This window comes from Podarcis cretensis (genome assembly GCF_951804945.1).
Source record: "Podarcis cretensis genome assembly, chromosome: 1".
In the NCBI taxonomy this organism is placed as follows: Eukaryota; Metazoa; Chordata; class Lepidosauria; order Squamata; family Lacertidae; genus Podarcis; species Podarcis cretensis.
Window position 1 is genome coordinate 18,850,406 of NC_137170.1, and position 17,240 is coordinate 18,867,645.

The 17,240-nt window shown below is 45.5% G+C and overlaps 1 protein-coding gene across 3 annotated transcripts in view; it reads left to right on the forward strand.

Moving 5' to 3' along the window:
* The window catches only part of CCDC85C (coiled-coil domain containing 85C), a 176,364-nt gene that overhangs the window by 108,048 nt on the left and 51,076 nt on the right, over positions 1 to 17,240 (forward strand). For all 3 annotated transcript variants that reach the window (XM_079949262.1, XM_079949261.1, XM_079949260.1), the window contains one exon: positions 8,381 to 8,457. In XM_079949262.1, coding sequence (XP_079805388.1) covers positions 8,381 to 8,457 — 77 coding nt within the window. The remainder of the gene's footprint in view (positions 1 to 8,380; positions 8,458 to 17,240) is intronic.

Below are 17,240 nucleotides of genomic sequence, written 5' to 3' on the forward strand. Positions count from 1 at the left end.
GCAAGTTGCTCTGTCGTAAACCAAGTCTTGGTTGCATGTGCCACAACTCAGTTAAGTGTGGATGGCTAGCCTGTTGCTGACCGACAGCTCTCAACAGCCAGCATGGCCAATGATCAAGGATGATGGGAGTTGTAGTTTGGCACTATCTAGAGACTCTGTGTGCAGAGCAAAAATGGGGCCCTAAGGACTTAGTTTGCAAACGGTGCGAAGGATGTGTTGTCCTCTGGGTGGTACCAACTATCGTTGTACCTTGGTTTTTGAACAGCTTAGTTCTCGAATGTTTTGGCTCCTGAATGCCGCAAACCCAGAAGTGACTGTTCCGGTTTGCGAACTATTTTTGGAAGCTGAACGTCCAATGGGGCTTCTGCAGCTTCCAATTGGCTGCAGGAGCTTCCTAAAGCCAATTGGAAGCCGCACTTTCGTTTCCGAACGTTTTGGAAGTTGGAACGGACTTCTCCGGAACAGATTCTGTTTGACTTCCAAGGTACAAATGCGCAAAACATGGGAAATAAACAAGATGAGCTTGAGCTCTTGGTACAGCAAACTAAATATGACATAATAGGCATCACTGAAACCTGGTGGGATAAGTCCCACGATTGGAATGTAATAATGGAGGGATACAATCTATTTCAGAGAAACAGACCAGACAAGAAAGGAGGAGGAGTGGCGTTATATGTCAGGGATGTGTATACCTGTGAAGAGATCCAAGATTTAGAACCACAAAGCCAAAGTGAGAGCATTTGGGTCAAAATTAAGGGAGAAAAGAATAACAGTGACCTCATTGTGGGAGTTTACTATAGATCCCCAAGCCAAACGGAGGACATAGATGATGCCTTCCTGGAACAGATGGCCAAGCATGCAAAAGGAAGGGAGATAGTAGTAATGGGGGACTTCAATTACCCGGATATTTGTTGGATGTCAAACTCAGCCAAGAGCATAAGATCAAACAGATTCCTCACTGGCCTTGCAGACAACTTCATTGTCCAGAAAGTGGGAGAAGCAACAAGAGGAACAGCCATTTTAGATCTGGTCCTAACCAATGTTGATGACCTGGTTAGTGGGGTAGAAGTGGAAGGATCATTAGGCGCGAGTGATCATGCACTTCTGAAGTTTACTATACAGCGGAAAGGAGCAGCCAAGCATACTAGGACTCAATTTGTTGACTTTAAGAAAGCCGACTTCATAAAACTTAGGGAAGTGCTGGGTGAGATCCCATGGACAGTAATACTAAAAGGAAAGGGAGTTCATGATGGCTGGGAGTTTGTTAAGAGGGAGATAGTAAAAGCACAACTTCAGGCAATACCAATGAGACGGAAACATGGAAGGTGCCTAAAGAAGCCAGGGTGGCTATCTAAAGAACTTTTAACTGAGTTAAGATTAAAAAAGGATGTGTACAAAAAATGGAAAAGGGGGGAAACCACCAAAGAGGAATTCAAACAAATAGCACGTGTAGACACAAAGTCAGAAAAGCTAAAGCACAGAATGAACTCAGGCTTGCTAGAGAGGTTAAAAGCAACAAAAAAGGCTTTTATGGGTATGTTCGTAGCAAAAGGAAGAACAAAGAAACAGTGGGGTCACTCAGAGGAGAAGATGGTGAAATGCAAACAGGGGACACAGAAAGGGCTGAACTCCTCAATGCCTTCTTTGCCTCAGTCTTCTCCGATAAAGAAAACAATGCCCGACCTGAAGAATTTGGAGCAAATGATTCAGCAGAGGAAACACAGCCCAGAATAACTAAGGAGATAGTACAAGAATACTTGGCTAGTTTAGATGTATTCAAGTCTCCAGGGCCAGATGAACTGCATCCAAGAGTATTAAAAGAACTGGCAGATGTGATCTCAGAACCACTGGCAGTCATCTTTGAGAATTCCTGGAGAACAGGCGAAGTCCCGGCAGACTGGAGGAGGGCAAATGTTGTCCCTATTTTCAAAAAGGGGAAAAGAGAGGACCCAAATAATTACCGCCCAGTCAGTCTGACATCAATACCAGGGAAGATTCTGGAGCAGATCATTAAGCAAACAGTCTGTCAGCACCTAGAAAGGAATGCTGTGATCACCAATAGTCAGCATGGATTTCTGAAAAATAAGTCATGTCAGACTAACCTGATCTCGTTTTTTGACAGAATTACAAGCCTGGTAGATGAAGGGAACGCAGTGGATGTAGCCTACCTTGATTTCAGCAAGGCATTTGACAAAGTGTCCCATGATATTCTTGTAAAGAAGCTGGTAAAATGCGGTCTTGACTATGCTACCACTCAGTGGATTTGTAACTGGCTGACTGACCGAACCCAAAGGGTGCTCATCAATGGTTCCTCTTCATCCTGGAGAAGAGTGACTAGTGGGGTGCCACAGGGTTCTGTCTTGGGCCCGGTCTTATTCAACATCTTTATCAACGACTTGGATGATGGACTCAAGGGCATCCTGATCAAATTTGCAGATGACACCAAACTGGGAGGGGTGGCTAACACCCCAGAGGACAGGATCACACTTCAAAACGACCTTGACAGATTAGAGAACTGGGCCAAAACAAAAAAGATGAATTTTAACAGGGAGAAATGTAAAGTATTGCACCTGGGCAAAAAAAATGAGAGGCACAAAAACAAGATGGGTGAGACCTGGCTTGAGAGCAGTACATGTGAAAAGGATCTAGGAGTCTTGGTTGACCACAAACTTGACATGAGCCAACAGTGTGACGTGGCAGCTAAAAAAGCCAATGCAATTCTGGGCTGCATCAATAGGAGTATAGCATCTAGATCAAGGGAAGTAATAGTGCCACTGTATTCTGCTGTGGTCAGACCTCACCTGGAGTACTGTGTCCAGTTCTGGGCACCACAGTTCAAGAAGGACACTGACAAACTGGAACGTGTCCAGAGGAGTGCAACCAAAATGGTCAAAGGCCTGGAAACGATGCCTTATGAGGAACGGCTAAGGGAGCTGGGCATGTTTAGCCTGGAGAAGAGGAGGTTAAGGGGTGATATGATAGCCATGTTCAAATATATAAAAGGATGTCACATAGAGGAGGGAGAAAGGTTGTTTTCTGCTGCTCCAGAGAAGCGGACATGGAGCAATGGCTCCAAACTACAAGAAAGAAGATTCCACCTAAACATTAGGAAGAACTTCCTGACAGTAAGAGCTGTTCGACAGTGGAATTTGCTGCCAAGGAGTGTGGTGGAGTCTCCTTCTTTGGAGGCCTTGAAGCAGAGGCTTGACAACCATATGTCAGGAGTGCTCTGATGGTGTTTCCTGCTTGGCAGGGGGTTGGACTTGATGGCCCTTGTGGTCTCTTCCAACTCTATGATTCTATGATCCTTGTGTTTTCAATCTTTCCCAACATCAGGGTCTTTTCCAGGGAGTCTTCTCTTCTCATGAGGTGGCCAAAGTATTGGAATCTCAGCTTCACGATCTGTCCTTCCACTGAGCACTCAGGGTTGATTTCCTTCAGAATGGATAGGTTTGATCTTCTTGCAGTCTATGGGACTCTCAAGAGTCTCTTCTAGCACCATAATTCAAAAGCATCAATTCTTCGGCGATCAGCCTTCTCTATGGTCCAGCTCTCACTTCCATACATCACTACTGGGAAAACCATAGCTTTAACTATACAGACCTTTGTTGGCAAGGTGATGTCTCTGCTTTTTAAGATGACCCGCTGAAATGGATGAACAGGAATAAGTTAGGTCCATCAATTTCAGTAGGACTGCTCAAGAGCAAAACTTAGTTGCATACCATCCCTTGGTCCCTCAAAACTGGTGGTGGTGTTTATTAAATTTGTACGCCACCCTTCATGCATGGATCTCAGTTCACAACATAAAATTGCCATATAAAAAACACGAACTGCATGATGAAGATAAGAACAAACACAAACCAGTCATTCCTGCCTCCAGCAACACATTTAAAAGCACATTGGATCCCTATGAGGCTCTGTTGAAGAATAACGTTTTTGCCTGACCTCTAAAGATATGTAACGAGGGTGCCGGTCAAACCTCCCAGGGGAGAACATTCCATAAATGGGGAACCAACTCAGAAAAGACCCGTTATTTTGTTGCCGCTCTCCAGACTCCTCATGGAGGGCCTCAGATGATGATCTCAGGGTTCCGAGTCAGTTCATATGGAGACAGGTATTGCAGTCCTGAGCCATTTAAGGCCAGCACTGGGCCTAGGAACTAATTGGCAGCCAGTGCCGTTGGCCCAGGATTGGTGTAATATGCTCAAACCATGTTCCTCCAGTGAGCAACCTGCTCGCCGAATTCTGCACTAGCTGAAGTTTTTGAACCGTCTTCAGTCACAACCCTATGGGACTTCCCCATCACTGAAGCAAAACAGCCTTACTGCAATCTGTCATTCTTCGGTTTACCTGCAATAATAATTACAAAGTTGTTTGTCAGCTTGGAGAGGGGGGAAATTAGATTGAATTGAGGTTGAATTACACTATATACCAGATGGAATAACCCTTGTGCTAAGATCTGCATGTATTCGTGAGGGTAATAATACAGCTTCTTTAATGAGTTTAATTCCGGTCCCACAAGCAGAAATGATATCAACTTAGCCAATTAGCTTTTCAGATTCTCAGGATAGGAAAAGGGCGTTCAGGTTTTACAACTCAGCTGTAAGAGGAACTGAAGTGGCTGTTAAATTTTGCTTTTCAGCACAAATGCCGCCAGAGCATCTAAAAATCTTATGTGGATACACAGGCCAAACCTCTAGTGTGGGAAGCTGTCTCCTCAGCTAGAGAATTAACTCAGTAAGACATTCTGTAGCAGAAGTACAAGAGAGATTTTCTCAGCAGCCATTACTCAATTAGATAGGCGTCCAATAAAACAGGCCTCAATTGCCCAGTCACAAGATCTAGTTCCTGGTGCTTCTTCTTCTGTGGACATCCTAGTTGTTTTCTGTCCTTCCTTTGAAGTGATGGCTCTCTTGTGGTCCACAGTTTATTCTCTCATTCATGGTTCACCTCAAACTAGCCAGTGGTAGTGCAGGGCTTGGAGTGTCAGACTAGGACTTGGGAGAACAGGGTTTGATTCCCTGCTCGGCCATGATGCTCACTGGGTGACCTTAGAAGAGTTTGGATTTGATATCCTGCTTTATCACTACCCGAAGGAGTCTCAAAGCGGCTAACATTCTCCTTTCCCTTCCTCCCCCACAACAAACACTCTGTGAGGTGAGTGGGGCTGAGAGACTTCAGAGAAGTGTGACTGGCCCAAGGTCACCCAGCAGCTGCATGTGGAGGAGCGGAGACGCGAACCCGGTTCCCCAGATTATGAGACTACCGCTCTTAACCACTACACCACACTGGCTCTCCGCTCAATAGGCCACTCAATACCTCCCAGCATGGATCTCCTTCATGTGCATGTCACGTGGAGGTGATGAAGCTGCCTTCAAGATCATAGCCCTTAGTTTTGCCTACACCAGGGACAGGAAGCCTGGGGATCAGCCTGACCAATGGGCAGGAGCCATAGTCCAGCAATAACTGGAAGCACATTGACTTCCCATCCCTGGTCCACACTGAGCAGCAGTGTGGCTTTAGGGTTTCAGACCAGAGTATTCTCCAGCCCTACCTGTAGATGAACCTGGGACCTTCTGCTTGCAAAGCAAGTGATGTGCCACTGAGCTGAAGCACTGCTTTGGGTATTTAAACAAAAAGAAGAAACATTTGGGCCAGGGCCGTCTTACCCATAGGCACTAGGAGTGTGGGGCACCTGGGTGCCGGGCTCTCAGGGGTGCCAGGCCAAGAGTCTGGGGCCCGAGAGTTGAGTCCGGGGAAGAGCCCGCCCGTCGGTTGGAGCACCGCGGTGGGCTCTTCTGCTGCAGGTGGCTCTGTGCTGCGAGTTTGGGAGTGACAGAGCCAGTCAGATGCTGAGGCAGCCGTCTGGCTCCGCTCTCCTGCATGCCTGGGACTGGACAACCTGGGGAGGGGGCACCAGGCAGATCTTTGCACCCCGGCACCGCATATGCTTAAGACAGCCCTGATTTGGGCATACGTACATGTGACTTGTCTGCACAATATTTCTTTATCCCAATTTTTTATTCTTTATTTCCTTCTCCAGTTTCCTTATGCAGTTTCTTTACTGCAGAGAAAATCATTATTGCAGATCTTACCCTTTGCTGAAAGCAAAGGGTCGGCTCTTTGTAATGTAGGTCCCGTACTCACCAAATGTTGGGTATTTAATCTCAAAGGGAGCAACAGGAAGGGCAATGGGTTAAATTTGCTTTCAGGCTGAACGTCAAGCGCTGGCAGTAACACCGCTGATTCGTTTTTTTGCTCTCCTTCGCTTCTGCACACACATCCCCTGCCCTCTGTTAAATTGAATTTTATTATGATTGCCCAGTGTTTCCTTACAGAGGCCAGAATGTAAAGAGCCAAATGGTTATTTCATCTGAATGGAGATTAAGGTCTCAAGGCAATAGTTTGATAGAGAGAGTGTAACTTTCATACTTTTCATTACTGGAGCAATTGGTGATGCATAGAGATGCTCTTCACTTTATTGGGAGCAAGGAATGTCTTAGCACTTCCAAAAGTACTCATGGAAAGTGCCATTTACTTATCACCAGGTGCTGATTGCAAATTCCTTTTTAAAATAAAACAAAACCCAGTGTTCTGTCCCCCATCCATCTGCAACCAATGAGTAAGTGTGTGGGATTTTGTATTTATTTATTTTGGGCAGTGGGAAGGCAGGTATATGGTGAATTAAATATTAATTTGTTGGAACCTAAGGAAAGACCAGGTGCCTAATATTTACTGGGGGGGGGGGGGCGGTCTCTTATTTCCAGTGTTATTTGGATGATGTCGGTAGCGGAAACATTTTTTTTTAAAAAAAAATCGTATTTACAGTAAGACAAATTAAGGATCAGCAAATGAGATACCTATAAAATAAATAACAAATATCAAGAGATTTAAACATTGCAACAAAGTTTTGACTGTTAGCGAGCTACTACATCTGTTATGGGGGTACTGTTGTGTGTGTGTGTGTGTGTGTGTGTGTGTGTGTGAGAGAGAGAGAGAGAGAGAGAGAGAGAGAGAGAGAGAGATGCATTTTTGTATGAATGTGGCACTGCTATAGTGTGTTTATGTTTTTAAATATGTCATTATCCCCTTGGAGACTTTCGTTTAGCAGGCTATTTAAAAAGTCAAATAAACAAACAAAAGTGATCAGAAGCGAAAACTGGAAAATATAACTTTGTTGCCAGAACCGCAGCATGCTATAATGTTTAAGAATTACAAAGTGGAAAGCAGTTGGGCACATGTATCTGCGGAGGGTTTTTCACAACTGAGGGGGCCACTGTGGAAAAGACCCTTTCTCTCGCAGCCATCTGCAATATCCCAGTTGATGGGGAGCACCTGGAAAAGGACTTCGGATGATGATCTCAAGGTCTGGGCAGCTCATATTCCACAGGGGGGGCGGGTCTGAAAACATGGGAGGCCACCACCTAGCTGAAGCTAAGCAGGTACAGGTGTGCTCAGTTGGGTGACTGCCTGGGAATCACATTTGTGCTGCCTTTGATCCCGTGACAAAAGAAAGGCAGGATGTAAGCATAAGAATTCATTTCTTACAAGCTTTTCGAACTAAAAAGCTCCCAAGGGCTTTTGAAGGTCAAAACCAGCAATCGGGCTTGGAAATGGACCCAAAGTCACAGGCGATGATAGAAAATAGGCGTAACACGCTTGTGGTGCCTGGTCCCAGTTTCCTGGCAGCTATACTGTGCAGTTTTCAAAGGCAGTGTTGCAGAAATCTAAAACAGAAAATTATATATGTGGAGAGATGTGAATGCCCTTGAAACACTGCATAAACACTGGGTGTTCTTTTTAACCGCCTTTGCTCGTTCCCTTATTCTTACTACATGCAAAATCTTTCATACTCCTTCAAAATAAACAGCAGATATTTTTGAGCGGCGGTAACCCATTCCCCCCCCCCCACCTGCTCCCAAACTCAGCTCTTTTGAAGGAGACGGCCTCCTTCTGCCTGCACAAGGTCACCCCAATGTCCCCTTGCTCTTTTGATGCCTAAAACGTCTTCTCTTCTGCTGCTTTCGAAGGAGACTGAACCGAACCTCATTATTTCTGCCTAGCTTCTCGAAATGCTCCTGTTACTGGCACAAACCTCCAAGGGTTGTGAGAGGCCTTTTCTGCTCCTGGGTTTGCTTCTGTTCTCTCTGTGTGTGTTTGTGTGTGTGTGTGTGGTCTTTGTTGTATTAATGGATTCAAACTGAAATGCCCGCTTTGTTCCCCTGGGCATTGTTTTTCAGTTCTTGTCTTGACCTTTCTTCTTCTGCTGAGAGGAAACATTAGTCTAATTGTGAAGCTATCTTGCTTGACTTTAAAGCACTATCTCCTGGGAAGGTTAATCTCTCATTTTTGCCTCTCTCTCTCTCTCCTTCCTTTAAAGATTCATCTTCTAACTACATCAGACAACTTGAAACAAAAGTCAAATTGCTAGAGGACGACAATAAACTTCTCTCTCAGGTAGGTGGGCTTTCGTAAGCATGTGTCGCTACCCTGGTTCCCCCTTCTGGCGGAGCAACAGCGGGTGTGGACCAAGAGGGGCCTGAATTTTGATGGGAACGTACCTTCACTGGCTGACAGAAGATCCGATCCGACCAGCTTCCTTGCTTCGCTAAGCATAAACTGAATTTTGAAACTCTGAAATTGAAAACTGTTAATCTATTTTCACATTATTGTTATTATTATTATTAACAACAACAACAACATTATTTAGACCAGAGATAGGGCCATGCAACCCAAAGAAATGAGGTGGGAGGGAGAAGGAGAGAGATAAGGGAACAGTACCCCCATCCCAGAAGCTATATGGGCTGGCAGCTGAATATTATTTCAGTACTGGAAATGGGAGAGTGTCCTCCACCCCACTCTTGCTAATGGAGGTCCACAGCTCCATCAGCCAAGGTGCTGAGGAGGACAGCAGGGGGCTTTCCCTGCTGCCCCCCACTATCTCCACATTTTCCACTTGAGGCAGTTGCTTCACTCAGTTAGGCCTGGCTCTGCTCACTGCTGTACTATGTTCTAGATCAGGAGTGGGGGACCTTGGGACCTCCAGATGTTGCTGAACTACAACTCCCATCAGGCCTGTGTCTGGGGATGATGGGAATTGTAGTTCAGCAACATCTGGGGGCAAGGGTTCCCCACATCTGTTCCAGTTAAGAATGAAACCACCGTATTTTTCGTTCTACAAGACGCACCTAGTTTTTTGAGGAGGAAAACAAGAAAAAAATATTCTGAATCTCAGAAGCCAGAACAGCAAGAGGGATCGCTGCGCAGTGAAAGCAGCAATCCCTCTTGCTGTTCTGGCTTCTGGGATAGCTGCGCAGCCTGCATTCGCTCCATAAGACGCACACACATTTCCCTTTACTTTTTAGGAGGGAAAAAGTGAGTCTTATAGAGCAAAAAATACGGTAACTTCTTGGTCCTCTGGAGTGAGTATATTGTATAACACATTGTTTTGAAGCAAGGGTTGTGGCTGTCTCTTAAATTTTAAAGCATTGAACTGGCTGGGATCTGCGTATCTTAGGAACATGTCTCACTATATAAACCTTCCCCCCCCCCCCGCTTTAAAATCCTCCCCAGAACCCCCTGCCACTTCAGATGCCTCAAAGGCAAAATATTTGTCATCTGAGTCACCTACAGAGGAAACCCTCCACAATTGCTATGAATGTCCCCACTTTTTCCTATTAGTTTTAATCCTTATTTTAAAGTTATAATGCTATATTTTAATGTTTCACTTTATCAGTTCTGTGCTTTAAGTATGTCACTACGCCAGATTGAATATAGCCAATTTTTATTTTAATGTAATCTGCCTCGGAGATAATGAGGTGTAAATGGAGGAGACAGCTATCTGAAATGACGAAAAGAAATCCCCATCGCACCACAGAGGAGTCCAAGGCTTGTAATGTTTTTATGTGGCACATCCATGACCAAAGGGACATGGGAAACCTCCTTATGCTAGGTCAGATCATTGCTCCACAGAGCCCAAAGCTATCTTCTTGAAGTGGCACTGAATCACCCAAGGCTTAGGGTGCTTCTTCCAGCCTTCTGAGATCTGATAGAAGTACAGTGGTACCTCGGGTTACAGACGCTTCAGGTTACAGACTCCGCTAACCCGGAAGTAGTACCTCGGGTTAAGAACTTTGCTTCAGGATGAGAACAGAAATCGTGTGGCGGCGTGGCAGCAGCAGGAGGCCCCATTAGCTAAAGTGGTACCTCAGGTTAAGAACAGTTTCAGGTTAAGAACAGAATGAAGTCCTATTGCGATTAATTGGGCTTACTCCCCAAATAATCTGTGGGATATTGCCATGTAAAGTTCTTGCAGTGTGCTGAAATGCAGGGGCTGATGGGTAGTTTTAGCCTGGAACTTTGAAATTCTGAGCCACGTGTTCCAGTAGTAATTAATGTCAGGTGCTTTTATTTTTTATTTCAAGGAAGCCAAGTTATTATCACTAAAATAAAAAAATAAGTAGATGGCCTCTTTTGGCAGTGTGGCCTGTTGCCAGGCAACAAGTCATGGATCGGATCGTGGTGACTGGCTCCCTGTTCAATATGCCCTTGGCCTGACTTCTTCCTGCTTTGTGTGTGCTGCACAAAAAAACACCAGAGGGTACTTTATCTGTTTCCCCCCCTTTTTTTTAAACATATATATGAGGTCAAAAGCAGGATCAATAACTAATAGTTGAAAAGTGCACGGGCAATTAAAAAAACAAGCAAGCAGCAATTTTCCCAGTTCTTCTCCATAGCAGGTGATGTTCTTTCTGCAATTGGGCCTCTGAGATTAGGGAACCACTGAAGAAATGTTCTGGTTGAAATTTAGCAGATTTGCTTGTTTATTTATTTATTTATTTATTTTACACCAAATCTGGCCTTTTGTGTTGTTGTTGTTTATTCGTTTATTCGTGTCTGACTCTGTGATCCCATGGACCAGAGCACGCCAGGCACTCCTGTCTTCCACTGCCTCCCGCAGTTTGGTCAAACTCATGCTGGTAGCTTCGAGAACACTGTCCAACCATCTTGTCCTCTGTCATCCCCTTCTCCTTGTGCCCTCCATCTTTCCCAACATCAGGGTCTTCTCCAGGAAGTCTTCTCTTCTCATGAGGTGGCCAAAGTATTGGAGCCTCAGCTTCAGGATCTGTCCTTCCAGTGAGCACTCAGGGCTGATTTCCTTCAGAATGGATAGGTTGGATCTTCTTGCAGTCCATGGGACTCTCAAGAGTCTCCTCCAGCACCATAATTCAAAAGCATCAAAAGCTTTTGTGTTAAAGCACTCTAAAAAAACAAACCCAGAAAACAAAAAGGCTGATCAACAATTTCAAGCCATGGCAGACTGGGGGGGTGGAGACCTTTGCTGACACAGATTGTCACATAGACAACGGAGCAAATTTGTTTTCTTCCGCCTAGCCCTAGAGCCTTGGCCAACCTGTTGCCCTCCAATGTTGTTGGACTTCAACTCCCATCAGCCCCTGCCAGCACACTTGTTTTCAGTTAACCTAACACAATTGAAAGGGGGGAATTCCAATAATAAGTAGGTAGGCTGGGACCACTCTTTAAAATAACACCTTTTAAAAGGTTGGTCAGGCCCCAGATTCCATCCTTGAGAAATTTGAACTAACCCCGTCTAGAAAAGAAGGGGCTTTGTAGTTGGTCTCGTTATGAAAATAATAATTACCCAACTCCCAAATAATTAAAAGCATGCAGATCTAAAACGGATAGCCTGACAAATGTGCATCAACAGTATCTCTAACAACAGGCATGGCGGGTTCAAAGGAACCTCTGGAATGTATCCTTCTATTCACACGAGACTAGCATTCTGCCTTCTCATGTGTTGAAAGACTGCAGAGATGTCACGAAGTGTGGAATGACGAGGTGCATTGAGAAATCCTTTGCTAACTTAATTTCGCTCTCTTCTCAAGGAGACACAATGGGAGCCTTGACGCATCACAGAGCATCAACTGAGCGGGTCAAGTGACTTGTTCCTGAGAGCGGCTTCTGGTAGCAAAGGGTCTTTCAGGGGGTGGGGGTTATTTGCAACAGGAACACTTTTTTAAAAAAAAACAAACCAAAAAGCTTGCAGTATAGTTTTCAGCCGGAAGATCAAATTTCCTTAGATGAAGCAGTATTTTGCTTCTGTGTTTAGAAGCTGGAAAGATGCCAGGTAGCTTTCCATAATCACCAGCGAGTCACTAATCTCTTAATGCATGGGCATTTGTTAGGACCTCAGATTTCATCACTCGGGGAGTCTTGTCTACACAACTTCCTACCAGCGAACATACCAAAAGTCACTGAGTGTCAGCATTCAAGGGTAAAAGCGTGCTGGGATCAGGCTTCGGTTCAGCCGGTGATCTTGTGAGCATCCAGCTATTCCAGGGGAATTTGTCAGCTTTGAAGAAAACCATCTAACACAGCGGTTCTCAACCTGTGGGTCCCCAGATGTTGTTGGACTACAACTCCCATCATCCCTGAGCTCTGGCCTTGCTAGCTAGGGGTGATGGGAGTTGTAGTTCAACAACATCTGGGGACCCACAGGTTGAGAAAGGCTGATTAACAGAACTCATCTCTCTCTGTCTCTCTTTCTCAATCTCTTGTTTGTGCTGGCTTCTAATCTAGGAACAGTCAAAGTCAAACATCAACTCCATATATGTTGTTAACAGGCAGGGCTCAGAAGGATAGATGAAAATGTAATAAGAGTCCTGCAGCGTCAGACCAAATCTAGTCCAGCATCTTGTTTGCAAACGGGCCAACCAGATTTGTATGGAAAGCCTGCAAGCAAGGTTTGAGTGCAAGAGCACTCTCCTCGCTTTTGCTCCCCAGTAAGTAAGTGATAGGGATGCGGGTGGCTCTGTGGGTTAAACCACAGAGCCTAGGACTTGCTGATCAGAAGGTCAGTGGTTCGAATCCCCGCGACGGGGTGAGCTCCCGTTACTCGGTCCCTGCTCCTGCCAACCTAGCAGTTCGAAAGCACATCAAAGTGCAAGTAGATAAATAGGTACCGCTCCGGCAGGAAGGTAAACGGCGTTTCTGTGTGCTGCTCTGGTTCGTCAGAAGCGGCTTAGTCATGCTGGCCCCATGACCCGGAAGCTGTATGCCGGCTCCCTCGGCCAATAAAGCGAGATGAGCGCCACAACCCCAGAGTCGGTCACGACTGGACCTAATGGTCAGGGGTCCCTTTACCTTTACCTAAGTAAGTGATATTCAGAGGCATATTGTCTTCAACTGGAGGCAGTTTGGAGCCCTCGTGGTAGCATTTTACTGCCTCATCCTCCATGGAGTTGTCCAATTTCCTTTTAAAATCTGGTGCCCAGATCACAAGAGCTTTCACTACATCAATATTAACTGCAGTTTAGATAGCAACTTTGTTTATGACATACATTGCACAGCGGTTCTCAACCTGTGGGTCCCCAGATGTTCTTGGACTACAGCTCCCATCACCCCTGAGCTCTGGCCTTGCTAGCTAGGGGTGATGGGAGTTGTAGTTCAACAATATCTGGAGACCCACAGGTTGAGAAAGGCAGCATTACAGTCTAGGGTCTGGGGAAATAAAGGATGGGGGACACCTGACTTACTAGCAGTACATGTGAAAAGGTTCTAAGGGTCTTGGTGGACCACAAACCTAACATCAGTCAACAGTATGATGCAGCAGGGAGAAAAAGCTAATGCTGTTCTAGGCTGCATCAACAGAAGTGTAGTGAGGGAAGTAATAGTACTACTCTATTCTGCCTTGGTCAGACCACATCTGGAATACTGTTTCCAATTCTGGGCACCACAATTTAAGAAGGATGTTGACAAGCTGGCAGCCAAGATGGTCAAGGTCTGGAAACCAAGCCTTATGAGGAACAGTTGAAGGAGCTGGGTATGTTTAGCCTGGAAAAGAGGAGAATGAGAGGAGATATGATCGCCATCTTCAAATATCTCAAGGGCTGTCACATGGTGGATGGAGCAAGCTTGTTTTCTCCTGCTCCGGAGGGTCGGACTCGAACCAGTGGCTTCAAGTTGCAAGAAAGGAGATTCCGACTATACATCAGGAAATCCTGAGGTTTTTAAGCAGAGGTTGGATGGCCACCTGTGCTGGAAGTTTCAGTTGATATTCCTGAACTGCAGGGAGTTGGACTAGATGACTTCTGGGTTCCCCTGGACTGTTTCCATTGCACAAGAGGGGTTGGGTGGGATAGCAAAATATGAATCAGAATTCTGACCCTGAATTCATTTGTGCAGACTAAGTCTAAAGCATGCTGCTTTCACATGACGGTGCACGACTGCTGTCCGCTCTTCATGTATTCCTACTGAAGATTGCAGAAAACCCCGTTAAGCAGAGGCAGCAGCCGCAGAGCAGCCTGGTTTTGTGGACTGAGCCCTTTATCTGTGCAGCTCAGTCCTGCGCAGGAAGACATCTAAAAATAGTATTGTGCTAACGCGTTTACCTCACTGGTTTGTCATGTTCAATTCGGGGAGAAATCGCAGATGAGTCACAGCAAATTTCATTCTTTAGAACTATAAAATGCACGTCACTATCTGTGGCTTTTCTCTTCCGTTGCTCCCTGTAGTTCCCACCTTGCAGGTTGAGAAACAAGGCCAGGCTTCCCATTCCGCTGGGGGCTTTACATCACTACTGGCAAGGGGCCATAGCTCACTGGTAGAAGAACACACGTGCTGCATTGCAGAAGGTCACAGGTTCAGGTCCCAGTGTCTCCAGGTAGGGAAGAACCCTGTATAAAATCTTGGAGAGCCACTGCCAATCAGCACAGTCAGTACTAAGCTGCATCGACCAATAGTATCCTGCCTCCTCACCATAGGGCAGTATCCGGTGTCCCATGATGTTCAGCGCAAGGACCATTTCCAGCCACAGATTTGGGGAGTGTCATGTTTGTCATTGTAAAATAAATAAGCGAACTTGTGGGACAGCAAATTTAAAGGACAGCATAATAATAATAATAATAATAATAATAATAATAATAATATTTATACCCTGCCCTCCCTGGCCAGAGGGCAGCTAACACCAATAAAATTACAGTAAAAACATAATGGGGGGGGACGGACAATTTAAAATACAGGTTAAAATGCAATTTAAAATGCAGCCTCATTTTAAAAGTAGCCCATAGATCAAAACCATAAAGGAAGGGAAACATAAGGGTCAGACTGAGTCCAAACCAAAGGCCAGGTGTAACAGCTCTGCCTTGCAGGCCCTGCGGAAAGATGTCAAGTCCCGACAGAGCGTTCCACCAAGTCGGGGCCAGTACTGAAAAGGCCCTGGCCCTAGTTGAGACCAATCTCACCTTGTGACCTGGGACCTCCACTTAGATATTGCTGGTGTTAAAGAGATACAAGAAAGTGCTGTTAGAATCATACAACCATAAATTTGTAGAGTTGGGAGGGACCACAACGGTTATCATCCAGTCCACCCACCTGCAGTGCAGGATTATTTTTGCTTGAAACCATGACCCTGAGGTTAAGAGTCTCATGGCCTGCCTGAGCCACTCTGAACATTCAGTAATAGCAATGCAAATGAAAGATGGGACATTTTGCATCTTTAAATTTTGATACCCTCTGGTCATGACAGAAGGCGAGTCTTTCCCGTGATGCACCTGCCAGAACTTTGTCGTGAAACAGTAGCACCAAAGTCCTGGAATCATGGGGGTGATAGACTATGAAGAAATGCTGGGAATAGACCAATTCATATCTATGGATTTAAGATGCTTACAGCAAGTCCATTGATAGCAGTGGTTTTATTCTGAGTATGCCTAACATCAGATGTCACACACACATTGTTTGCTGTAAACTTGCTGGGTGTTGGTTCAAGAAACCTTAAAAATTGATTTCACACCTTTTTGTCACCTTAACAAAGTGAACCTGTGCAACACACACACACACACACACACACCAATAAAAATCTCCAGAGCCGTTCCCAGGCCACCAACATAACTATCCTATCCTAGGTAACATGATGGGAGAAACTGTGGCCTAATGAAACAGGGGTGGGGAATTTTCTCAGCCCAAGGTCCAAAATCCATTCTGAGAGGTGGGGGTCACATGTCAGTGGTGGGTGAGCTAAGAGGCTGAAGTGAGTGGAGCAATGACACTGAGTTTTCCCTTTGTACAGTTGGTAACTTTCTGCACACATCCCTGCGTCCCTCTCTGCTCTCTATCCAGAAAAGCAAGAGAAAAATACTACAGTTCAAGAAACCCATTGCAGCCAAGCAAAAGTGTTCCAGGGTCCAAGGCATGGGAGTGGTGGCTGTTGTCTGCAGAAAGTGACAAAGCTCCGAGAGAGAGACGTGTATGTCCTCATTTGGCCCTGGGCTCCAGATTCCTCACCTGTGCAGTAAAATAAGGTCTGCTCCGCTCTTAAGGAGAGTTTGGAGCCTGGTTGTACAACCACTGTACTGAACAGTAGTGATCACTGGGCAATTTGTGTGGTGGGCCCTTTCCCTCCGCCAACACGTACAGAATTGTGATTGCGTCCTGCCCTTTTTGCATAAGGTTTCATGCTTCTCTAAGCTCAAAATCAAGACTTGAAGGAAGGCGTGTACCGTATTTTTCACTCTATAAGGCGCACCCGACCATAAGACACAGCTAGTTTTTAGAGGAGGAAAACAAGAAACAAGAAAGCAACGCAAAGCCTCTTGAGCGAAGAGGCAGGAGCGCTCCGGCTGCACTCAGGAGGCTTTGCGCAGCTATCGCTGAAGCCAGGAGAGCAAGAGGGATCGGTGTGCACCGATCCCTCTTGCTCTTATGGCTTCAGCGATAGCTGCGCAGCCTGCATTCGCTCCATAACACACATACACATTTTCCCTTACTTTTTAGTAAGTGCGTCTTATAGAGCGAAAAATACGGTAATTCTTGCTTGTTTCTTCTGAAACAAGTGCATACATTTTCAGCCCCTCAGTTTCGGTTCCATGCCGGTTCCATCGGCTGTCAAAATATCAGTGCGTGCTTCTAGCCTCTGTTCAGAACCAGCATTCCCAGGGGATTTTCCAGGTCAGAGATTGCCTCCACATTCATTGGTTGTCTCTGACCCGGAAAAAAAGCCCAGATTTCAGTGGGGCTCACATTTCAATGGCAAGTCAGCAAGATGGGAAATAGGAAGAAAGTTTGTCACCCAGATGATGAAAGGGTTTCCATCAAAGCTTTGAGTGCCATGTCCTGCAGTGCTTTTAACAGATCTGAGAGCTAGGACTTGTTGGTGGGATTTGCATTTTTGCATTTAGTGGATTCAAGTTGCATGACTCTTGTTTTTTCTTTTTTGCCTCTGG